The sequence below is a fragment of the Sciurus carolinensis genome, chromosome 5 (assembly GCF_902686445.1).
Source record: "Sciurus carolinensis chromosome 5, mSciCar1.2, whole genome shotgun sequence".
Classification (NCBI taxonomy): domain Eukaryota; kingdom Metazoa; phylum Chordata; class Mammalia; order Rodentia; family Sciuridae; genus Sciurus; species Sciurus carolinensis.
The window spans coordinates 40,157,007-40,182,880 of record NC_062217.1 but is presented as its reverse complement, the minus strand read 5'-3'; the positions used below and the strand labels follow the sequence as shown (position 1 = coordinate 40,182,880).

The window sequence follows — 25,874 nt, the reverse complement described above, 5'->3', positions numbered from 1 at the left end:
TTTGTTTTATAATGAAAATGTGATTATGTTTTGTTATGTGGACTTGTTGTTTTGTTGCTTTTAATATAAGGAACTGTGTCCTTATATTTTGACATATACTATTTTGACATACCTTAACATTTTGCTACTTGAAACATTTTCTACAATTCAGTATTTGACTTCAAATAGTCAGAAGAGGGAAGGGAAATTTAAAAAAATATCTTGAATATATATCACTTTCTAAGTGTGAGTACTATTATATCACTACCTCTGGTGTTTCTCTGATCTAACATACTCAAAACCCAAGCTCTTTATTGTGACATAAATGAACTTTTAAAATATACCTCTAAAAGCATTTTACTTTTTTAAAAATTTACTTTGCAAAATAATATTTTATTAGTTTTTTCTCAATTTTTGTGACATATGTCATTTTGAAATTGGGTTTTATATCTAGAAAAATGGATCAAAGTAGTAATTTCAAAGTATACTGTTAGCATCTTCTTTTAACAGATTACCTTCAAAGATAAAACCCTTAAATTCCATCTATAAGTATCACTGTTTAAGTATCTTCAAGTAACATTAGTATGTCATTCTACAAAAGACTACATTTTTAACTGTTTTTGAGGAAATCCTCTAAAAATATTATTTTATATTACTCTCTTATTTATAATTTAAGATACATGATTAGTAGTTTTGATTCAAAATGAAATAGGAATGAAATGTTTTATGTGAAATACTTAAAACTTCTAGAATGAGTAAATCATTTAGTATAAAAAATCAATGTACAGATGGTCACCACATGCCTTAAATCAGTCACTTTTAGACTTTGAATACCTTTTTTAGAGTTTTTTTTTAATGAAGAAGGAACAAGTTAAAGTGGCTCAGAAAAATGAAGTGTAGTATACAAGAATAGAGTATATTTTAATGCTTAACACATTGAGTACAAATTTTCTTTAAAAACATTAAAATGTCCATGTGTTGTCTTTTGGAGGTCAGGAGAAATAGTTTTTCCAAGAGAACACTTTTCACAGTTGAAGGAACTTGGAGGTGCTGTCCCAGTGAAGTTCCAGTGGTTTTATTTCAGGCAGCTTATATTGTAGATTCATTGTCAAATATCTTACTTTTTAAGGTCTGTAAGTTATGTTGAATAAAATTCTCTGTGCCTTGAACTTCAGAGAATCTGTAGTCACTTCTCCTAACAGACCAGTTTTTCATTTTTATTGAATTCTGAATGGTGTCCGATGTAAAGTAGTAAACTATAGGGTCAAAACAACAGTTAGAAACAGCAATGCAGAGAGTGATCGGGTACATTGTCCTTACAGCTGCCACTACTGAGCAATTAACAAGTGTATGTGTTCTCATAAGAGAATATAAAATAAGATTGATATTATAAGGCACAAAACAGAAACAGAATATGACCAAATGAACAAAATCATTTTTAAAATCTTAGTTTTGTTTATTTTGCTTCTACTTAATGTAACAGGTTTATTTAAAGTTCTTAGCACCATACTAGAACAAGTTACGTTCAAAATTAGAGGAATAAAAAATCCCACTATTTCAATGAAAATTACAATTCTTGAGAGATATGTTTTCCAAGTAGCTTCTGGAAAGTTTTCAAAGCAGGCTTCTGAGGCATTGTTACCCCGAGAGTGGGTAGACTGAAAAAAAACTGCTGGTGCACTTCCTCCCATCACAGTTAACCACACAGCAATGCAAACAATCTTTGCATTTCGTTTGGTTCTTAGAGTCTTTGACTTAAATGGGTAGACAATTGCCAGAAATCGATCTACACTAATGCAGGTTAAGAACAAAATGCTTCCATACATGTTGGTATAAAACAACATCACAGAAATCTTACAAAGTAAATCTCCAAATGGCCAATTCCGTGTTGCAAAGTAGAAAATCCTGAAGGGTAAAGTGAAAACGAAAAGCAAGTCTGACATTGCCAAGTTAATCATGTACGTGGTAGTTTCATTTCGCACTTTGAGGGTACAGATGAAAATGTATATGGCAACACAATTGGATATTAAGCCAAGCACAAACACCATGCTGAACATGCACCCATACAAAGTGTACTTAAAGGAGTCATCATAGGGGCATTGAGAGCTGTTAGCGCTTACCATTATAAAAGCACTTCCAACTTACAGGAAGAAAGTCCTTTAGTTCGTCTGTTGGATGCAGTCTCCTTTGATATTCAGATTGCGACCACTATAACATCCAATTTATTCGCAAATTATTTGGATCTTTGGGTGGTTTTATAAATATTTCTTTTTTCTCTGAAATCTCTGAAAGAAACATGAAACTTGTTGCTGTAAAATTTCCAGTAGATTTTTCAACAGGAAAATATTCTCATTTTCTAGACTCCAGAAAATCCATGAATCGAGGCTTTGATTTATTGATGGGAAAATGCAGTCAGTGAAACCAACCCATAGGATTGCAAATGAAAAGAAAAGCTGTATTCTAAGACGGGTATGCAAGTGCTCGTTGTATCAACTTGTATTTCAGTAGTCAGGATGAATATTCCAAAATCAGAGTTCCTTTACACTCCAGGATGTTTAAGATTAAATTATTAATCTTTTGCTTTTCAGTGCAGAGTTTCAGAGACTTAAACATTCCCAATTCGTCCTTTTTCCTTCTTGCTTCTTTTAAATGATGTTTTCCTTGCTGGTATTCCTGCAGTGGATTCCAGATGGCGGCAAGTAGAAGAATCTTTTGAAAGTTCTGAAGTAAATTCCTAAGCAAGTTAGCTCTTGCTGAATTGAGGCCTTTTCCACAGTTGCCAGCTGTATTGTGAGATGGGCTTTCTCTGAAGTGAAAAAGGAAGGCTTGCTAGATTTGTAATATGACATCACAGGAAGAAGAGGCTGGGTTTGGACAAAGAAAGGTTTCAGCCCAGTTTGTTTGCAGTTCCTTTAATCTGATAATGTTTCTTCTGGGAATATACCTAGGAGGCTTGCAAATGGTCACTGGCTAGTTTAGTTGAGCCGGCTGCTCATTAACTCTTTTATGCGGAAATGCCTTCTGGGGTTCTGGCAGCCTCTCAAGAGTTGTTTTTGTTTTGTTTTGCTTGGGTGGTAATAACTGAGATAGAGAGAGAGAAAAAACAGTTTAAGCCTATTTCTCTTATTCTATTGCTTTTGTATTTGGGATATGATTTTTTTTTTTAGAAACAATTATATGGGTGGGTCAAATTCAAATTTTTAGTAATATCTTAACATGACATTTTAAAGAACTGTTTAATGACTGTGAAAGAGAGACCTTTAACCTTTATGTATAAAGGAATTAACTGGGAAACCAATGGCCATTCTTCCACTCTTAGCTTCTGTTTTTTTTCTAATTACTTTTTAAGATTTATTTTAATTGATATGATTGTGAGTAGCTTTAATCCTGTGTCTTTTTAGTTTTTAATAAATAATTTGCTAACATTTCTCTTTCCTATGAAACTGCAGTAATGTTTTAGAGTTATTTCAATTTTTAAATTATCCCTTTCACCAACAAATTTAAGAATGTTTATTTTTGTGAGAGTCATAGCTCAGTGGTAGAGCTGTGTTTAGAGCATGTGCTTCGCTTCTTAAGGCCTTGGTTTCATACCCAGCAAACCATCCCCCCCCCAAAAAAAAAGAGCTTATCTTTGATTTTTGGTATACTAATCTTATTTTACCCATGATTTAAGCACAAATGAAGGTGCATTCTTTAAACAAAAATTTTTCCCCTAAGTTGATTGAAATAACTTTTGGAGAATGAATTCTGCTACTTGGCTAAATATTAGGTTCATAATTTTATGTTCATTTTTGCCTAACACTTCCCCCAATCTCCTTAATATGACATTAACTGTATGTTGGCATATATTTTACATCTTGTTTTCACTTAAACTTTCCCGTAAATGGTTTTGCTATATATTTATATTTAGGATATATTTTATTTATTTATTTATTTTTTTTTTTTTTTTTGCAATACTAGGGAAGAACCCAGGGTCTCATGCATGCTAGACAAGTGCTCTTCCACTGAGCTACATTCCTAGCCCTATTTTTATTTTCAGACAAGGTCTTGCTGGCCTAAAAGTCACCATCCTCTTGCCTCAGTCTCCTGGGTAGCTGGGAGCATGTGCCACTGTACCCATCTGGTATACTCATATCTTAAAACCCACCAAATCAGAAGAACATATGGGTAGGGTTACAGTAATTGGATGTAATGTTCTTTCCCCAAAGGACTGAAGCTCTCACAAACTAACACATTCTCTTTTTTTCGTTTTAAACTACTTTTGTTTTGGTTATTAGGGATTGAACGCAGTAGTGGTCTAAATCTGCTAAACACATGCTCTACCCCTGACTTATACCCCATCCCCTAATTTTTTCCAAAAAGACTAGATCCAGTTGTTTTACTTTTAGTATTTTTTAATTTGGTCCAGTTCGGACCAAGACTCTTCCTTTTAGGAATTTAAGAGAAATTTATCTTTTCTTCATACATTAGCTAACTTTAAAAAAGTTACAGTAATGAATTTTATATTGTTTTGTACCTATTAATTTGAACTACTTTCATGCTCAGCAGCTTTTGTTTGTTGATGAATTATAATCTCTTTTTATTGTTTTTGACTAGGAAATTAATCTATAATCATATGAAACACAAAAACATGACTTATTTATAACCAATAGACTTATATTAAATTTTTTTATCCTTATATTACTTTTGGTAGGGAAAAACATGTGTGTGTTTATATTAGAAGGCTGATAGAAACTTTGAGTTGGCAATAATGAAAGAAGTAGTAGTTAATATACTCATATTCTCACTGGAGAAAAAATTTCAGTTAATGTTTTAGAAAAACATAAAAATCTTAATAGCCTACTTTCAAATTTATAGTCTCCTTTTTAGTCGTCTTTAAGTAATACAACTTATGCAGTTATATGCCCTGACCTTGTCTATTTTTACTTTCATTTTGAATCTAGAACTTTCTCAAAGAATTAATTCTATACTGGATTATTCTTCTACATATTTTCATTTTTCACTTTACTTGATGTTCATATAAATGTTCATATGTAGTTTTTCCATGTTTGAGTTATTGATGCTTAAAAATGAATAGATCACTATTTGTGAATTAAGCTTTTCATTATTATCTATATATTAGTATATGTTTGTGTTTCTAATTCTGAGCACAATTCTTGACTCTTAGTAGACACACATTTGCTGATGAGTCATATCAATAAATGTGAATTTTTTTTAAACTTGTTTTTACGGACAGAGCAGCAGTAGAGGGGCTGTCTCAACAGGACGAAGATAATTGAATGCTGGATTTCTTTTTTTTTTTTTTTTTTTTTTTTTGAGATAGCTTATTTGACTTCTAATTTAAGGAATCAGTGAAATCTGATACCTAGAAAAATCCTTAGGTTAAGATTTTTTAAAACAACTACTACTTAAAGGAGAGTTCAATAAATCCAAGGAATAAAATATATTTAATAGCTGCTTTTATATTTGATAGACTCAGACAAACTATTATTTTAATGTGATATCTGTACATTTCTAGAAGTCTGGGAATCAGTTGTTGTTGTGTGGATTTTTTAAGGAAGTGAAATGAGAAAATCAGAAGTTGAGTGATAAAGACAAATTTTATTCAGAACTGTTACAGTAATATACATGTACAACTTATTTGAAATATGGTTTTCATAAACAACCAATTTGAAATATAGTAAATCTCAATATGCAACTCCTAACTTTTTAAAATTTAATACCTTAAGAATCTGGGTAAATAACCTAGCCTGTAAAGTAGATCTGTTTTATGTATCAGTACAGTACAGTAGTGATCAAAATCTTTTAGTTATGTAATTTTAAAAAATCACAGAGTATTCTGTTAAAATTTTAACTATTATCAGTTTATAAATTTGGGTAACTTCTGAGTTCTTGACTAAATTTTACTGTGACTGTGGCTTTAAGAAGGCAGAGATTATGATTTGCCCAGGCCTGATTCAAAGTTAGGCTCAAAACTATGTTGAGTAAAACTTTATTGAACACCAGTATAAATAAAGTATAAAGTGGGTTTCTCAACCATGCTTTTCTTTCTCCAGCTGTTGCTGGCCTTGATAGTAACATCAGTTTTATCTTGTCCCCTCTTCATTCTCACTGCCATTTTTTAAAGATAAACCCAGTCACTCTTATCTATGTGATTATTGTAATGTGTTATCTTATCTCCCTATTTCTAGTCCTACTGTCTTCTAGTTGGTCCCTGCTAGACTGTCACAGATCATGAATGAATAAACTGCTTATGCATTTATTCTCTTCTTGCTTCTAAAGAGAACTTAAAAATTATAATTTTTAAAACAAATATACTATCTCCAGGCATGACAACCCACGCCTGTAATCCCAAGGACTCAGGGAGGCTGAGGAAGGAGGATTGCGAGTTTGAGACCAGTCTGAGCAATTTAATAATACCCTATCACAAATGAAAAAATAAATAAGAGCTGGGGATATAGCTCATGTTAGAGTGCCCCTAAATAACCCTCATGGATTCAACCCCTAAATGAAAAACAGAAAACGGTTCCCAAGGAAAACATGGCAGGATTTCAGGGAAGCTTTAGGGTTCAAAATGGTGGTTGGCAGGTAGGAGAAAAATGAATGCTCATTCTTCAAATTGTTTGAAATAGGGCCTTTGCACCTACGATGAAATAATTCATTTAGGTCATACTTGGGATAATTTTGAATTGAAAGGATTCACTTTATTTTGGTCATAATTTCCTGTCCCTTGTAGAGATTTAGTTAAAAACTGTGAGCTTGAGTGTGATGGTGTACATCTGTAATCCCAGCAATTCAGGAGACTGAGGCAGGAGGATTGCAAGTTTGAGGCAAGCCTTGACAATTTAGCAAGACAGTTCAAAATTAAAAAGGTCTGGGGATATGTCTGCATGCTAGAGTGTCCCTGAGTTCAATCTCCAGTACCAAAAAAAGAATACAGAACAACACAATACCAAGGATATACTGTCAAAACTGATAGAACTAAATTTTTAAGATTTTAGTATTTTATGATAAGCAAATCATACTTTAGTTTTAGAAGGTTTTTTTAAAAAAGTCAGTGCAGAAGAGTTCATAATTGAAAATGTCAGGGCTGGGAATGTAGCTAAGTGATAGAGTACTGCTTAGCATGTGTGAGGTTCTGTGTTCAATCCCCAGCATTCCAATAAATAAATAGATGAATGAATCAATGAGTGAAAGAATAGAAAAATGTGAGAAATTTTCCTAAACGTGTCATATCCATTATTTAAAAATTTTTTCACCTTGAATACAATAAATTATTGCAAAAAAGCAGAAAAAATGCTTAAATACATTCATATATTAGTAAAATAATTAAAGTTATATGCTAGTGGGGAAAAAGAAGGGTGGGAAAGCATGTGAAATAATAATAGAGAAAACTAGAATAAGGGAAGCTGCCACATTTGTGTTCTGTCTCTCTACATATATATATATATATATATATATATATGGTAGATTATGTTGTCTTCATTTAATGAAAGAAATCTTTCCAGAGTGTCAAGGGGAAAACTTTGCTTTATTTTAGAAATGTATTGTAAAGCTTTACATGTGCACCACTGCAGAATATTTTCTAATGGCAGAAATATTTACTTATAAAATACCATTTCTTATTGACTCTTATTTTAGGAAAAATGCTAAATGTCAAATTGTGGTTCTGGGGAAACATTATTTGTTAGCTGATTAATGATATGTGGTGATTTGGTTTAATACTGGAGTAAGTTTGACAGTCCTAGTGCATAGGATCTGTACCTGGGGACTTTGAACTCTCTGAAACCCTTTTGTATAGGCTCACCCCCACCTCTGCCCCAGTTGGGGACTAGTTTCATAACCTTTATGAAATTCTCCAGCACTGTGACTAAAAACAGATAAGAAAGTCATATATGAAGAAATGTAGGCTCGACAAGTCCTGCAGGCTATTCCTGTGAAGTATCTTGAAATATCTGTGAAATACTTTGCAAGTTTTTCGCTATGGACAAACTAGAAGGACTCTAGACTGTAGGTTGCTAATACAGATTCATGAAATACAGAACTGTGCATACAGGCAATAAAATGTGGGAAAAACGTGTGTATATGTTATATATGTATATATGTACATATATATAATGTGTATATGTATACATATTGGAAAGTGTGGAAATGTTGTCTAAAGAGTACTAGGGAGAGAATTAGAGAAGCTAGATAGGCCATCATTTGACCTTTCTAGAAGTCTGGTTTCTTGACTGTAAAAAGAAGGGAGTTGGGCTCTATAAAGCCTCCTTACTGCTTCCATATCTGATTCCAATTTTTTGAATACTTTGTTTGAGCTGCCACATTGGTTTTTTCACTTTAAAATATAACACATCAAGGAATAATTTTTCATTCTTAGTGTTTAAGGATTTCTGATTTTGAAACCAGGCTGTACAAGAAAATGTATATGAAATATTTTTTGCTTAAGCTAAGAGTCTCATGACAAAAGCAACACAGCTACACAATGTCTTAGTGCAGTCCCATTAAGTATAGTTGTGTTGCTGTGTTTTCTATTTTTCAATACTGTAAAGATTAAATGAAAAAAAAGCCTTTTCTGTATATCCTGTTATATCATATATTTCTATAGCTTTCTTCCTTAAAAGATCTCTCCTTTCAAGTAATCTTCCATCCATATTTTTTTTACTGTGAAATTGATGGAATTACTGTAAAATTGATCAAAACCTTAAAGTATTATCTCATTAAAAGTTTTGAAGGCTATAATTGGAGTTGTACCTAAAATAACATAGAAAATATGGGATGTTCAAAAAAATAAAAAGAAAGAGAGGGTATGTGAGCTAAAAATAAATTTTGTTCCTGTTCACAAGAAAGTGTTGAACAACAGTATTTTTAAATGTAAGAGAGGACTGGGGATATAACACAGTGGTAGAGCACTTGCTTACTACGCATGAAGCCCTGGGTTTGATTCCCACTACTACAGACACACAAACACACACACACACACACACACACACACACACACGTGACACACACAAACTAAATGTAAGAAAAATTATTCTAAGTTTACTAATTTTGAACGAAGTAAATGTTTGCCATCGTGAGATGTGAGTCTTTTGGGTTCTTTTCTAATTTACACTTATGAAAAAAGCAGTTTTCTCATTTAGATTCTTTTGAAGCCAATTTATTTGCAATACGATTTCTTTTTAGGTTTAGAAACAAAGCATTTTCAATTTGATAAATGAACATTTTTCATTTATGTAGGCAGAATATATTTATTGACATATTTATATTCTATGAAAAGATCTTTTAGACCAAGTGGAAAACTTATTACATCTAGACAAATTTAGTATTACTGTATGTCTGTTGATGTCTTTTGGAAATGATTTAATTGCCTGTTATTATTGCAGATAATACTTTGTTACTTTTTACTGGAGCATTAGTCATCTACCCAAGTTCAAAGGACTAAACCTGTTTGTAGAGTTGGGTGGGAGTAGAAGAGGAAAGATTTAAAGGATTATTAATGATGATTAATGAGCAAAGTAAAAGTGGTTGGAAATGATGGTTAAAGCAGATTCAAGCAAAGAAGGTAAAGGAAATTAAGAAGAGCAGGAATGTTATTATGGTGTAAGATTTAAAACTTGAGTAAGCATATTTACTCTACTATACTTCGATTGTTCCTTCTTCCTTATTCATTTTTTATTTTCCTATCTCTGCTTGTTCCCTCTGTCTCATCAACACCTCTTATAATCATGTTGCATTATCCTGTGCAGTTTTCTCAGTATCATCAATTCCTTTTTGTACTTCTACAGTCTACTTTGTCTATCTTTTAAGACATATCCATGCAGTCTGCTTAAGGTTAAAAAACAAAGAAATGCAGTACAAAGCATATCAGTAAAATTTTGCACAAAATAGAGATGAAAGTCTACCAATACAGTAAAGGGGCTTCAGAGCTTTACAACTGAATGAAAATTTCAAATTTTAGGTCTTGAAGGCTAGAACCAATTCTGGTAACAATGTCTTAGTGCAGTACCATTAAGTATAGTTGTGTTGCTGTTCTCATCCAAAATTACAGAAAATCATTTGAATGATTATTTTCTCCATTCTCTCAAGAAAACTGCATAATATACACCTATTCTAAATTCCTAGAGTTGAGAATGACAAGATGGGTTTCAGTTTTCAACTACTTTAGAAACAGTGAAGTATATAGTGAAAAGAACCAAAATAAATAGGTGTTAAATTACCTGAATTCTACTTCCACCTGATAAAAGTGAATGTGAATTTGAGCAAATAATTAACTATTATACGTTTGTAAAAGGAGAGAATTGAATTAGATCTCTGGAATTCTTTTCAGTTCTTAACTTTCTATCTAATTTAATATTCACACAAATTTTGAATGACAGAACAAATAATGAAGAAACTTGAATTTAGAGTTGTGACTTGCCTAGGGTTACAGTGAGTGAAATGATGGTGAATAATGAAGCCAGAACTAGAAACACTTAAGTACCAACCCAATTCCTTATGTGTGTTTGTCAGATGAAGAAATACAACTCAGTAACTGCATGCCTTTAAAGGGATAGTAGGAAGTATTCTGATCTTAAAACCTAAAATCTTTGATTTCTAAATTTGGCTTTACCTTGCTGAACTGTAGAATAAATATAACATGCCTTTCGGACATTTTAGGTGGTTTTCAGAACAAAATTAAGTGAAAATACATCTTGATTGTAAAACTAAAAAATACTATCATAGATGAAATAGGTTATAATATCTTAATGTTACAGAGATAAAAGACGATCACGGGAAGACAGAAGAGTAAGATTTGTTTTCTTGACAAGTAGAGTTCCTGTGCCTTTATATATACAAGATGGAGAAGTGGCCATTTTGACACATTTTGCATGCTTTCTTAGCTCTGAAAATGCATAGCAGACTTGAATCTTCAGACACAGACTTTCTGAGTTTGTTTAGTAGTTAACACATTAGACTTAGTACTCTCCAATGTTGGAGGCAGCACTGGATCCTAAATTTCAGAACACAAGTAGCCTTGCACCCATTACAGTGTGTTATTTATTTTCTTCAGTAGTTCCACCACTTCTTCAAATACAACTGGGGAAATTGAAGAGGTGAAAAACACATTCCTAAGGTTTTTAGCCATAGTTGATTATTGCCAGAGCTAACTAGAATTCTAGTTTCTTTATGTTAGTCAAGTTTTCCAACTTTATACAGGTATCTTCCAACCATTTTTTAAATTTTCCTGACATAAAAATCAGAAATTTAGTTCATAGCTTAGGTGAATGATAACAAATAGGTGATTTTATATATATATATAAGTTTTATAAATGTTTTTGAAACATTAAATTTTAACATTATGGTAGCAGTTTAATCTCAGGAATTTCCATTCATCTGTAGATTTAAATAGTATGACAACTATTCTTAATTTTTAGCTTCATCTTCATTTATTTAAAAATTGTTTGCATTTGTACATAGTAGTATTGTACCAAATTTTATACAGAGGAAGAAAATATCTTTGTTTCTTTTAAACCATTAGCACGTGGTTCTCCTATGAACTGTAAAGTTAACATCTTTTTATTTTTATTATTTATTTTTGCAGTACTAGGATTGAATTCAGGGTCTCAAACATGTTAGGCAAGCACTCTACCACTGAGCTACATCACCAGCCCTTTTTTTTTTTTTTTATTTTGAGATAGGATCTCACCAAGTTGCCAAGGCTGGTCTAGAACTTGTGATTCTCTTATCTCATCCTTCCATGTAGCTGGGTTACAGGCATGTGCATAGCTAAATTTAACATCTTGCATCATAGTTTATCATCAGAAATTTAGGTATTCTTTAGTTTATTTCAATAAGCATTTATTGACTTGTTTTTAATCCATTACTGAGGAGTGGAGGTAGAGTAGGATGGCTCTCTCAGGATGCTTATGAAAGATGAATATTCGTGTCTAGAAAGCTATTCTCTGACACACCTCAATTTTTTCACTCCCAGTAATGAAATTATATATGTAGAAAAAGTTCAGGCATGTTTGTGTCTAGATTTATATTACTAGTTGTACATATTAGTGTAATGTAATGTTATGACGCATAGGGCCAAGAAACAGTTATTTTTATTAAAACCAAGTTCAACCAGGCATTGTTGTATATGCCTTTAATCTCAGCTACTTGAGAGGCCGAGGCAGGAGGATCACAAGTTCAAGGCCAGACTGGGCAACTTAGTGGAACCTTGCCTTTAAAAATAAAAAGAGCCAGGGATGTACCCCAGTGGTGCTGTACCCCTGGATTCAGTCCCCAGTATGCAAAAATAAACAAAGAACAAATGAATAAAACCAAGTTCAGTGCTTTGAAATGACTCAGAGGCAAGTAAATATTGTCATTGTGTTAGATGTATATGTACATCTGTAAAAGATGTGAGGGGATAGCATAAACTAGAAAAATTGATTCTCTAGTTCCCAGATTCCTTTGCAGCAAGTGTTTTTATTTCCTCATCCCACACATAGTGAAAATTCTAAGCATGCATTATTGGTGTGATTTATAAGAGAACAAAAACTTGGAACTCTGCTAAAAAAAGAAAAGAAAAAAAAAACCTTGACCCTACATATAGAGGTTTTTTTTTTTTTTTTTAAAGTAAGTACATTTTACATGTTTAAATTCAAATAAAATGTTTTGAGGAATTATGGGTATCAATTAAAAATTACTTCCTGTTCAGCTTTTTTGTTCACTAGTACTAATCAGATAAGATGATTTCTTTATCAACAACAACCAGCTGGAAAATATAACAGGAGAAAGAAAAAGGACTCAATCTAGAGCAATAATTAGTAAAATACTTTAGAAATAAACTTAGTAGGCAAAGCGCAGGGTCTAGATGGAAACAAAGCAAGACTACAAACTTTTAAAGAAGGCCATAAAGAGCACACTCAAATAGGTAACAGGCAGTTGTCCTGGAACAAATCTATAAATTTAATGCCAATCCAGTAAAAATTCCAATAGATTTTTAATGAATGCCCTTTTTAACTTTGCTTGCCTATAGAAATGTATATGTAGGTTATATAACCTAGTTATTTCATTTCTAAGAAAAATTCTTCCCCTCCTAATTTGCATTCCAATCAATAGTAACTATTTCCCCATACCCTCAGTAAACCAGATAATTATCAGACTTTTAGTAGGCCATAGGTAGTATCTTATTTAATTTGCATTTTTACATGTATGGTGTGCGCCCAGAAATGAACCCTAAAGATTTAGAACCTCTGGGAACTTAATATATAATAATTTTAGCACTTCAAATTAGTGAATAAAAATATGGATAATTCAATAAATGCTAATGGGTCTTTAGGATAGCAATTTGACAGGGGAGGAGAGAGGTAGATTCTAACTTATTCTAAAATAAACTCTAGCTGTATCAATAATTTCAATAAAAATTACTCCATTTTAAAGAGTGGACTCCCGCCTGGCACAGTGGTACACGCTTGTAATCCTAACTATTTGGAAGGCTGAAACACGAAAATTGTAAATTTGAGACCTGCATGAGCAATTTTGTGAGACCCTGTCTCAAAAAATATATATATATTTAAAAGAGGGCTGGGATATACTTCAGTGGTAGAGATCTTGAGGCTCTGGGTTCAATTCCCAGACTTGGTTTGAGAAAAAGTGACTCCTTTAAAGTTCTAGGAAGGCCCTTCTGATGGCACGTACCTGTAATCTTGCTACTCAGGAAGGTAAAGCAGGAAGATCACAAGTTCCAGGGCAGCCTGAGCAATTTAGCAAGACCCTTTCTCAAAATAAAAAGTAAAATGGACTGAGGATGTCCTTCAGTTGTAGAATGCTCCTGGGTTTGATATCCAGTAACACACACACAAACAAAAGACAGGAGCAATTTGAAAAACAACAGGACTGAGGATATAGCTCTCTGGTAGAGTACTTGCTCAGTGTGGGCAAGGTCCTGGCTTCAATTCCCAGCACCTCAAAAAAGAATAATAGCAGAGTACTAAAAGCTTTCTTAGTATTACATAAAGTCTGAAGTTTTAAGGAAAGATACAGGTTTTCAACAATGAATCTGAGAAAAAAATCAGGAAACAATTCTGTTCACAGTAGCTCAAACAATAACAAACAACAAAAACACCCTAGGAATAAATCTAAACCAGGAGGTGAAAGACCTCTACAATAAACACTATAGAATATTGAAGAAAGAAATTGAAGAAAACCTCAGAAGGTGGAAAGATTTCCCATGTGCATAGGTAGGCAGAATTAATATTTTTTAAATGACCATATTACCAAAAGCAATATAGATTCAATATAATTCCCACCAAAATACCAATGACATTCTTCACAGAACTAGAAAAAAAGTCCTAAAATTCAGTTAGAAGAATAAGAGACCCACAATAGCCAAAGCAATTTTAAGCCAAAAATTAATGTTGGAAGCATTATAATACCTGACATAACAAATTATAGTACAGGACTCTATAGTAACAAAAATAGCATGGTACTGGCATGAAAACAGACACATAAAATGGTAAAGAACAGAAGACACAGAGTCAAATCCACATATCTACAGTCATCTGATCCTTGACAAAGCTGCCAAGAATATACATTTAACAAATGCTGCTGAGAAAACATTATCCATCTGTAGAAGAATAAAACTAACTTCTTTATCTTTCACACCAAACAAAAATCAACTAAAAATGAATCAAAGACCTAGGAATTAGACCAGAAACTATGCAACTCCTAGAAGAAAACAGGGTCAATGTTGCAGCACATAGGCACAGGCAACAACTTTCTCAATAGGACATCTAAAGCTCAGGAAATAATGCCAGCTATTAATAAATGGAATGGCATCAAATTAAAAAGACTTCTGCAGAGCAAAGGAGACAATTAAGAATGTGAAGAAAAAAAACGGACAGAGTGAGAGAAAAATCTGTGCTAGCTACTCTTCTGACAAAGGATTGATATCTAGACTATATAAAGAGCTCAAAAAAATCTTCCATCAACAAACGAAATGACCCAGTGAATAAATGGGGCAAATGGATTAAAAAGACACTTCTCAAAAGAAGAAATACAAATAGCAGACAAAAAAAAAGTTAAAAATCATTAGCAGTTAGGGAAATGCGAATCAAAATGACACTGAGATTTCATCTCACATCAGTCGAAATGGCAGTCATCAAGAATACAAACAAATGCTGGAGAGGATGTGGAGAAAAAGGAACACATTTACACTGTTGGTGGGATTGTAAATTAGTACAACCAGTATGAAAATCAGTATGGAGGTTCCTCAAAAGACTACACAGGTATGGTGGAACTACCATATGACCTAACTATGCCACTCCTTGGTATTTATCCTAAAGAACTAAAAGTCATCATACTACAGTGATACATGCGTACCCATGTTTAAAGCAGCACAGTTCACAATAGCCAATCTATGAAACCAGTCTAGGTGTCCATCAACAGAAAATGTGGCCTGTATACACAATGGAGTTTTATTCAACCACAAATAAAAATGAAATTATGACATTTACAGGAAAATGAATGGAACTTGAGACCATTATGTTAAGCAAAATAAGTCAAACTCAGAAGGTCAAGGGTCATATATTTTCTCTCATTGTGGAAGTTAGGGAGGAGGAAAAGAAAGGTTGGGAGAGGGGCAGGGATCTCATGAAAATCAAAGGGAGATCAGTAGAGGAAAGGGACCAGCGGGTGGGAGAATTGGAGGGAGGGGGAAGGTCTGAGAAGTGATACTGGCCAAATTATATTGTTATATTGTGTACATGTATGAATAACAACTAATCCCATCATTATGCACCAATAAAAATGTGGGGGAAAAAAGAAGATACAGGTTTGACTAAATAGTTCGTTTGTTTTTCTTAACAACAGTATCATAAAGTAGAAAGAAAATAGGGGCTGGGGTTGTAGTTCAGTGGTGGAGCACTTGCCTTACACGCATAAAGCACTGGGTTCAATGCTCAGCACCATGTAAAAATAAATGAAATATTGTATCCATCTACAACTAAAATTATTTTTTAAAAAAGTGGGAAGAAAATGTCAGTCTTTTGCACTGTACTTTATATAATATTTAAATGGTGCATTTTATAGAAAGAAATCTGTTAGAACAAACCAATAGAAGTTAATAATCCATTCCAAAAAAAATGGGGAAAGAATCTGAAGAAGTTTATCATTTTTTATCTTTAAACGCACTTTTCACTGCCCCAGGTTAGCCCTGTTCTAAAGCCTAACCTTTTATTGATACTACTGTCTTCAGTAACATAAGCGGACCCTTTTGACCTGACCAAAATATAGTTGCTGGATTGTTGTCCTGGCCATATACTTAGGAATATAGGTAGGATAGGCCCATTAAAATTTTTTCAAGCTGTGATGGTGTTGTAGCCTAGTGGTCAGGGGCCTGGATTTGATTCCCAGCACTGCATAAAACAAAACAAAACAAAACAAAACATACCTTTCCTGCTTATGTTATCTTCATCTCTGTTTGCAGTGATATTAGTTTATTCAATAGTGTATACCTATTGAGTGCCAACTACATGCCAGATGCTTTTCTAGATGCTGGGAATATAGCAGTGAATAAAACAAAATCCCAGAGTTTATATATTTTACATGGGAAAGACAAGCAGTCAGTAAATAAGCAGTTATACAGTTGGTCATGTGGTGATAAGTTCTCTGAAGAAAAATACATGTAGGAAAAGGAGGGTGGTCTTTTACTGTTTTTTATAGAAAGTCAAACAAAACCTTGCTGCCAGGCGCAGTGACACATGCCTGTAATCCCAGCGGCTCAGGAGGCTCAAGCAGGAGGATTGCAAGTTCAAACCCAGCCCATAAATTAGTGAGACCCTAAGCAACTTAGCAAGACCCTGTCTCAAAATATAAAAAGGCTGGGGATGTGGGGATGTGAATCAGTGGTTAAGTACTGCCTGTGGGTTCAATCAATCCCTGGTACCAAAAAAAAAAAAAAGAAGAAGAAGAAGAAGACCTTGCTAATAAGAAGCGAAGGAATGAATCAGTGACTATTTCAGGAAATTAGCCTTTAACTGATAAACATCTTTAAAAGGCCTTCCCCAATCAATACTTCCAGCCTCATCTCCCATAAATTCACTCAGATTCATGTCCCCAGGACTTTCATGGCAATTAGAAAGTTTTAAATAGCATTTACAGTTGATAAAATTCTCTGCATCTCCTTATGATTTTTGTTTTGCATGACACCTCATAAAGGAGGAACACTTACTTTGTTTTGTTTTGGGCTTCTTGACAGTATTCTTCAAACCTAAGTACAGCAAGTAGCTGTCTTTTTAAAAAGGGAGCCTTAGGTCAATGACTTCATTTCAAGTCAGGGTGGGATCTGACTTCTGTTCTTCCTGTTCATGACTAGGCTCTTGTGTTTTACCCTTTGATACTTTGGCTAGTACCCTATTATCTTAAGACTTCAAACATTCTTCTCCTGAATTCAATTTCCCTACTATCTGAGACAGCTTGTATCAGTTGTATTCTGTCCTACCTTTCCTTCGGTGAGCATCCAGGGTCTTAAATAATATCCAACTTGTCTTTTCTCTATGAAACATGGTATTCTAATTTTGGATCAGACTTTGGATTCTGTGTCTGTCCTTAAAAGACACAACCCTTAGCCTTAACTCTCGTGTTCTGACACATGATCTTTATTCAATCCTATTGGGCTACCTGGAACCCTTTTCTCTAACCTACTTCATTGCTTTCTAAGCGTGTATGACATCATTCCATGAGATTTAAAAAAATTTTCCCTGGGAACAAATTTTTTTTTTTTCTTTCTTGGTACTGGGGATTGAACCCAGAGGTGTTTTACCACTAAGCCACATGCCCAGCCCTTTTGATGTTTTATTTTGGCTTTGCTAAGTTGCAATGCTGGCCTTGAACTTGCTATCCTTTTGCCTCAGCCTCCTGAGTAGCTGGGATTACAGCTGTGTGCCACTGTGCCCAGTGGGGAAAAAAATTGGAATGGGAAAAGTTTTTAGAAAGATTTCACTGTTAAGACTCTTAAAAATGAATAATAAGAGAAACAATAAAATAAGGAAAAAAGATTAATCTCATAAATCAGTTATTATTTTCCATTTTTAGTTTCAGTCTTTGCTATTATGCTTTGTATAGTTGAAATCAGAGAATAATACCTTTAAGATTTAGAAGGGAATGTTGCTTTTTCTTTTTATGTGCTCTTAGATAAGAGCAGATTCTATTGTTTCTTTTAAAATTATGCCTTACCATAAATTTCTCAAAGTTATTTTAGCCAATTTCTATTCTAAAGAATATGAGAAATGAATGACTAAATTTCTGACATGAACATATATGTAAACTACATAGCCTCAGTACTCTATGACGTATCTGGAGTGAACCTGTTTGGAATACATTCACTTCTTAAAGACTAATCTTTTTTTTTTTGAAAAAGTGCTTTAAGTGCTTTTCTGTTTATAAAAGTATACTTAGAGGTAAATTTATAAAATAGGAAAATGTACTTTGGTGTCTTAAAACATTTAAAATCATTCATATCTACATCTGTGTAAATGTTAAAACAATCTTTGGTCAGAAAGGTAAGTCTCATCTAAGAGACTTACTGCCTTTGTTTGTATAGAAAGGGCTTTTTCAGAAATTCCATTAGAGTACCTCCTGGAGATAAGTCTGCCAAAAAATGTTTTTATTCAGAGAATTTCTGTCACTAAATAAGCCGTAAGTATGATACATAGGGTAAGTTTATTTAAAATAAACCCTTTTAAATTGCTAGTGAGAAACACTGTCAAATCCTATGAGCATAATTCTTTTTTTTTTTAAATCATTGCATTATAATCATACAAAATAGTGGGTTTCTTTTTTTGTTTTTTTGTTTGTTTGTTTTTGTTTTGTTTTAGTTTGTTATCACTGAGCCACATCCCCAACCCTTTTTGTATTTTATTTAGAAACAGGGTCTTACTGAGTTCCTCGGGGCCTCACTACATTGCTGAGATTGACTTTGAGTTCTCGATCCTCCAACTGAAGCCTCTCAAGCCACTGGGATTACAGGCGTGTATCTCTGCCTGGCAAATAGTGGATTTCTTTTTTTTTTTCCTTTTTGCAGTGCTGGGGATTGAACCCAGGGTCTTGTGCTTGTGAGGCAAGCACTCTACCAACTGAGCTATATCCCCAGCCCAAAATAGTGGATTTCATTATGATATGTTTGTACATGCTTAATAACATAATTTGGCCAAGAGCAAAAGTCTTACTTGATAAAACCTCTTCATCGTTTCATTTTACTATTAACAAAAATGTTTTTTTCCCCTTAGTAAGTATATATTGAATTATGAAATAATGATATCCTCTGAGAAGTTTTTGGCTTTACTAGAAAAATAAGTAATTTGGCTTTGATTTATTCACTTTTATTCCATTCATCATCTTTGAATTAATCCCCCCTCATTGTGTGTGTGTGTGTGTGTGTTTATGTGTGTGTGTGAGACAGAGAGAAAGAGAGAGAGAGAAAGAAAGAGAGAGAGAGGGGATATTTTCTTTTTTGCCTATGGATGTTCATTTGTTCCAGCCCCATTTGCTATAAAGGCTGTCCTTCGTCCACTGATTTGCTTTTGTACCTTTGTCCAAAAGGGAACAAAGAATAAATGAGTGAGATACAGGATTTAAATTAACAGTATCAGTAATTACATTAAGTGGAAATTATCTAAGCATCTGAATTAAATAAGATTATCAGAGTGGATAAAAAATAAGCTTCAATTCTATATTATCCACAAGAAGTCAGTTTTATATATAAAGACACAAATATGTTAAAAGGATTAATGAAAATATTAGAAGCCTGGATGAAAGTGAGGATAAATAAGGATAATTCTAAGGTTTGTGCTGATGAGGTGATTGATAGCACAGTTAACTAAAGAGGATATTGAAGGAATCATAGCTGACTGGTAACTAAGGTAATGAGGTCATGTTAATGTTTGAACATGTTCTGTTTGAGATGTTTGCAACATATCCATGTGGCAATTTAGTTTCTAACTAGAAATGTCGGTCTGGAACTTGAAAAGAGTGATTTTAGTCAGAAATATAGATTTAGGCTGGATGTGGTGGCACATGCCTACAATCCAAGTGACTTGTGAGACTGAGACAGGAGGATCACAAGTTCAAGGTTAACCTCAACAACTCAGTAAGATCCTCAAACAACTTAGCAAGACCCTGCCTCGATAATAAAAGGGACTGGGGATGTAGCTTGGTGGTAGAATACCCTGGAGTACAATCCCAATTATCACAAAGAAAAAAGAGGAAAAGAAATGTAGATTTAGAAGTAATATAGTTATGGTTAAAACCATGATAATGACTTAGCCAGCATAAATACTGGCAAGAGGATATGGAGGAATATAAAAGACCAGTGAAGTAAAATGGAAAAGAACTATCAAAAAGCTCAAGGCCTGCCAAATTTTTCTATTTTTTATTCTAGTTTCCTTTTGCAAGGCAAAACAGTCTTAGAATTTGGCTTAGGGTAGTGCACAAACATTTCCTGTAATGTAGGTCCAATAATATTCCTTAAAATACTCAGAAAACAATAGCAATTCCTGCTTTCCACTTCCCCTATTGTTGAGTTTTCTACTAGCACTGGAGACCTTGTACTTACTTGGATAATCAGCATCTCTTTTAGGAGCACGTGACTTGATAGCCTCTCTAGAGAGGTTTAAGCTTGCTTTAGAAGTATATGCTAATTATCAAAGGTCATTTAGAATACACTTACAGTTTCTACTTTTCTGTCAATATTATTTGTTTGATGGAATTTAAAACTAATCTTACTGACAGTGAGAGTCTGGTTTCCTTCACAAGATTAAGTAGCAAAACAGAGTGAAGTATTGTGCAGAGAACAATTATGCTCACAGTTAATTTGAGTAGATAAGTAATGACATGAGGCAGCTTGTCTGAGTCCAGGAGAAAACTGCTGCCTGTCTTGGATGGAAACAGTGCTATGGAAACTCATATATTTTACTTTCAAAAAAGTAAAAAGTAAACTTCAACTCTGTACTTTTATTTATAGTTTTAAGTCTTTTATTTATAGTTTTTTTTTAAACGATTGCTGTATTAGGAATCTATTAGCAACTTAAAACAATGTTTATTAGCTGACACAGTTGCTGAAGGTCAGCTGCCTAGGGGTTACCTTGCTGTTGGTTTTGGCTCAGGTTTTCTTATTAAATTGTCCCCCAACTGCAGTTCCTCATGTAGTTGGCAGTTCTTAGTTCTTCACCCACTGATGGCCAGAGGCTTCATTTCTTTACTATGTGGGCCTCTTTATAGGGTTGCTTGTTTCATGGCAGCTGCTCCTCTTCCCCGAGAGCAAGAGATCCTAGAGAAAAAGAGTGCCTAAAATGGAAACTATAGATTTTTTATAAGCTAATATCCGAAGTGATGGGCCATCATTTTTTCCATATGCCTTAGAGATTAACCCTGAAACAGCTGGGGAGTGGTCTACAGTGGGTGTAAATAACCAGAGTCAGGGATTATTGAGGCCTCCCTGGAGACTGACTGCCACAGTTGTCATTTAGAATCACTTAGAAAGCATCATATATCAGTTTTCTTATTTGTGCTGTGCTATATTTAAGTCACAATATGACTACGTCATATGTTAAAACATTCTAGAGATATTTACTGGGAGCGTTTATACAATACTCATTGGGGTTTTATTTTAAGGACTCTAATAAAAGTTCTATTTGGACCCTGTTAGTCGCTTGTTCAAGAATCCTTCAACAAGTTAATCTCTTGCTGATTCCTTGATAGCAGTCCATATTTTAGCTTTATGGAATGAATAGTTTATTTATTTATTTTTTTTATTTTATTGTAAACAAATGGGATACATGTTGTTTCTCTGTTTGTACATGGCGTAAAGGCATACCATTTGTGTAACATAAATTTACATAGAGTAATGCTGTTTGATTCATTTTGTTATTTTTTTCCCTTCCCCCCACCCCTCCATCCCTCTTTTCCCTCTATACAGTCCTTCCTTCCTCCATTCTTGCCCCCCTCCCTAACCCTAACTCTAACCCTAACACTAACCCCTCCCACCCCCCATTATGTGTCATCGTCCACTTATTAGCGATGTCATTCGTCCTTTGTTTTTTTGAGATTGGCTTATCTCACTTAGCATGATATTCTCCAATTTCACTCATTAGCCTGCAAATGCCATAATTTTATCATTCTTTATGGCTGAGTAATATTCCATTGTATATATACCACAGTTTCTTTATCCATTCATCAATTGAAGGACATCTAGGTTGGTTCCACAATCTGGCTATTGTGAATTGAGCAGCTATGAACATTGATGTGGCTGTATCTCTGTAATATGCTGATTTTAAGTCCTTTGGGTATAGGCCAAGGAATGGGATAGCTGGGTCAAATGGTGGTTCCATTCCAAGTTTTCTAAGGAGTCTCCACACTGCTTTCCAGAGTGGCTGCACTAATTTGCAGCCCCACCAGCAATGTATGAGTGTACCTTTCTCCCCACATCCTCGCCAACACCTATTGTTGCTTGTATTCTTGATAATCACCATTCTAATTGGGGTGAGATGGAATCTTAGGGTGGTTTTGATTTGCATTTCTCTTATTACTAGAGATATTGAACATTTTTCCATATGTTTGTTGATTGCTTGTAGATCTTCTGTGAAGTGTCTATTCATTTCCTTAGCCCATTTGTCGATTGGATTATTTGCATTCTTGGTGTAGAGTTTTTTGAGTTCTTTATAGATTCTGGAGATTAGTGTTCTATCTGAAGTATGATTGGCAAAGATTTTCTCCCACTCTGTAGGCTCTTTCTTCGCATTGCTGATAGTTTCCTTTGCTGAGAGAAAGCTTTTTAGTTTGAATCTATCCCAGTTATTGATTCTTGCTTTTATTTCTTGTGCTATGGGAGTCTTGTTGAGGAAGTCTGGTCCTAAGCCGACATGTTGAAGCTCTGGACCTACTTTTTCTTCTATAAGATGCACGGTCTCTGGTCTGATTCCGAGGTCCTTAATCCATTTTGAGTTTAGTTTCGTGCATGGTGAGAGATATGGGTTTAGTTTCATTCTGTTGCATATGGATTTCCAATTCTCCTAGCACCATTTGTTGAAGAGGCTATCTTTTCTCCATTGCATATTTTTGGCCCCTTTGTCTAGTATGAGAAAATTGTATTTATTTGGGTTTGTGTCCGTGTCCTCTATTCTGTACCATTGATCCACCTTTCTATTTTGGTACCAATACCATGCCGTTTTTGTTACTGTTGCTTTGTAGTAGAGTTGAAGATCTGGTATTGCGATACTCCCTGCTTCACTCTTTCTACTGAGGATTGCTTTAGATATTCTGGGTTTTTTATTCTTCCAGATGAATTTCATAATTTCTTGCTCTATTTCTGTAAGGTACATCATTGGGATTTTAATTGGAATTGCATTGAATCTGTATAGCACTTTTGGTAGTATGGCCATTTTGATAATATTAATTCTTCCTATCCAAGAACATGGAGATCTTTCCATCTTCTGAGGTTTTCTTTAATTTCTTTCTTTAGTGTTCTGTAGTTCTCACTGTAGAGGTCTTTCACCTCTTTTGTGAGATTGATTCCCAAGTATTTTATCTTTTTCGATGCTATTGTGAATGGGGTAGTTTTCCTAATTTCTCTTTCTGAAGATTCATCACTTATGTATAAAAATGCCTTAGATTTATGTGCATTGATCTTATATCCCACTACTTTACTGAATTCACTTATGAGTTCTAAAAGTTTTCTGGTGGAATTTCCTGGTTCCTCTAAGTATATAATCATATCATCAGCAAACAGGGATAGTTTGAGTTCTTCTTTTCCTATTCGTATCCCTTTAATTTCTTTGGTCTGTCTAATTGCTCTGGCTAGAGTTTCAAGGACGATATTGAAAAGAAGTGGTGAAAGAGGGCATCCCTGCCTTGTTCCAGTTTTAAGGGGGAATGCTTTCAGTTTTTCACCATTTAGAATGATATTAGCCATGGGCTTATCATAGATGACCTTTACAATGTTAAGGAATGTTCCCACTATCCCTATTTTTTCTAGTGTTTTGAGCATGAAGGGGTGCTGTATTTTATCAAATGCTTTTTCTGCATCTATCGAAATAATCATGTGATTCTTGACTTTAAGTCTATTGATATGGTGAATGACATTTATTGATTTCCTGATGTTGAACCAACCTTGCATCCCTGGGATGAAACCCACTTGATCATGGTGCACTATCTTTTTAATATGTTTTTGTATGCGATTTGCTAAAATTTTGTTGAGAATTTTTGCGTCGATGTTCACTAAGGATATTGGTCTGAAATTTTCTTTCCTCGATGTGTCTCTGTCTGGTTTAGGTATCAGGGTAATATTGGCTTCATAGAACGAGTTTGGGAGGGTTCCCTCCTCTTCTATTTTATGGAATACTTTGAGAAGTATTGGAATGAGCTCTTGTTTAAAGGTTTTGTAGAACTCGGCTGAAAACCCATCTGGTCCTAGACTTTTCTTTGTTGGTAGACTTTTGATGACTTCATCTATTTCATTACTTGAAATTGGTCTATTTAAATTGTATATATCCTCCTTGTTCAGTTTAGGCAATTCATATGTCTCTAGAAACCTGTTGATGTCTTCGAAATTTTCTATTTTGTTGGAGTATAGATTTTCAAAATAGCTTCTAATTATGTTTTGTATTTCAGTCGTGTCTGTTGTGATGTTTCCTTGTTCATTCTGAATTTTAGTAATTTGGGTTTTCTCTCGTCTTCTCTTTGTTAGTGTGGCTAAAGGTTTATCAATTTTGTTTATTTTTTCGAAGAACCAACTATTTGTTTTGTCAATTTTTTGTATTGTTTCTTTTGTTTCAATTTTGTTGATTTCAGCTCTGATTTTAACTATTTCCTGTCTTCTACTACTTTTGGTCTTGATCTGTTCTTCTTTTTCTAGGGCTTTGAGCTGTAGTGTTAGGTCGTTTATTTGTTGAGTTTTACTTCTTTTATTAAATGCGCTCCATGAAATAAATTTTCCTCTAAGTACTGCTTTCATAGTGTCCAGAGATTTTGATATGATGTTTCTTTGTTCTCATTTACCTCTAAGAATTTTTTAATTTCCTTCCTAATATCTTCTGTTATCCATTCATCATATAATAGCATATTGTTTAATCTCCAGGTGTTGGAGTAGTTTCTGTTTTTTACTCTGTCATTTATTTCTAACTTCAATCCATTATGATCTGATAGAATACAAGGTAGTGTCTCTATCTTCTTGTATTTGCTGACATTAGCTTTGTGGCATAATATATGGTCTATTTTAGAGAAGGATCCATGTGCTGCTGAGAAGAAAGTGTATTCACTCTTGGTTGGATGATATATTCTATAAATGTCTGTTAAGTCTAAATTATTGATTGTGTTATTGAGATCTATGGTTTCTTTGTTCAATTTTTGTTTGGAAGATCTGTCCAGTGGTGAGAGAGGCGTGTTAAAATCACCTAGTATTATTGTGTTACGGTCTATTTGGTTTCTAAAATTGAGAAGGATTTGTTTGACATACATGGATGAGCCACTGTTTGGGGCATAGATGTTTATGATTGTTATATCTTGCTGATTTATGCTTCCCTTAAGCAGTATGAAATGTCCTTCTTTATCCCTTCTGACTAACTTTGGCTTGAAGTCCACATTATCTGAAATGAGTATGGATACTCCAGCTTTTTTGCTGAGTCCATGTGCATGGTATGTTTTTCCCCATCCTTTCACCTTTAGTCTGTGGATATCTCTTTCTATGAGGTGAATCTCTTGCAGGCAACATATTATTGGATCTTTCTTTTTAATCCAATCTGCCAGTCTATGTCTTTTGATTGATGAATTCAGGCCATTAACATTCAGGGTTATTATTGAGATATGATTTGTATTCCTGGTCATTTGGTTCATTTTTAAAATTTTACTTATGTATTTATTTTTTGACA

The 25,874-nt window shown here is 33.9% G+C and overlaps 2 protein-coding genes across 3 annotated transcripts in view; one reads left to right on the top strand and one right to left on the bottom strand.

Moving 5' to 3' along the window:
- Rb1 (RB transcriptional corepressor 1) overlaps positions 1-25,874 on the top strand; it is a 156,188-nt gene that overhangs the window by 90,964 nt on the left and 39,350 nt on the right. The window lies entirely within an intron of this gene.
- Lpar6 (lysophosphatidic acid receptor 6) lies at positions 442-2,870 on the bottom strand. The gene is given in 2 exon segments (XM_047553465.1): positions 442-1,412; positions 1,415-2,870. Coding segments are annotated over 2 exon segments (1,032 nt in total). The 5' UTR covers positions 2,103-2,870; the 3' UTR covers positions 442-1,068.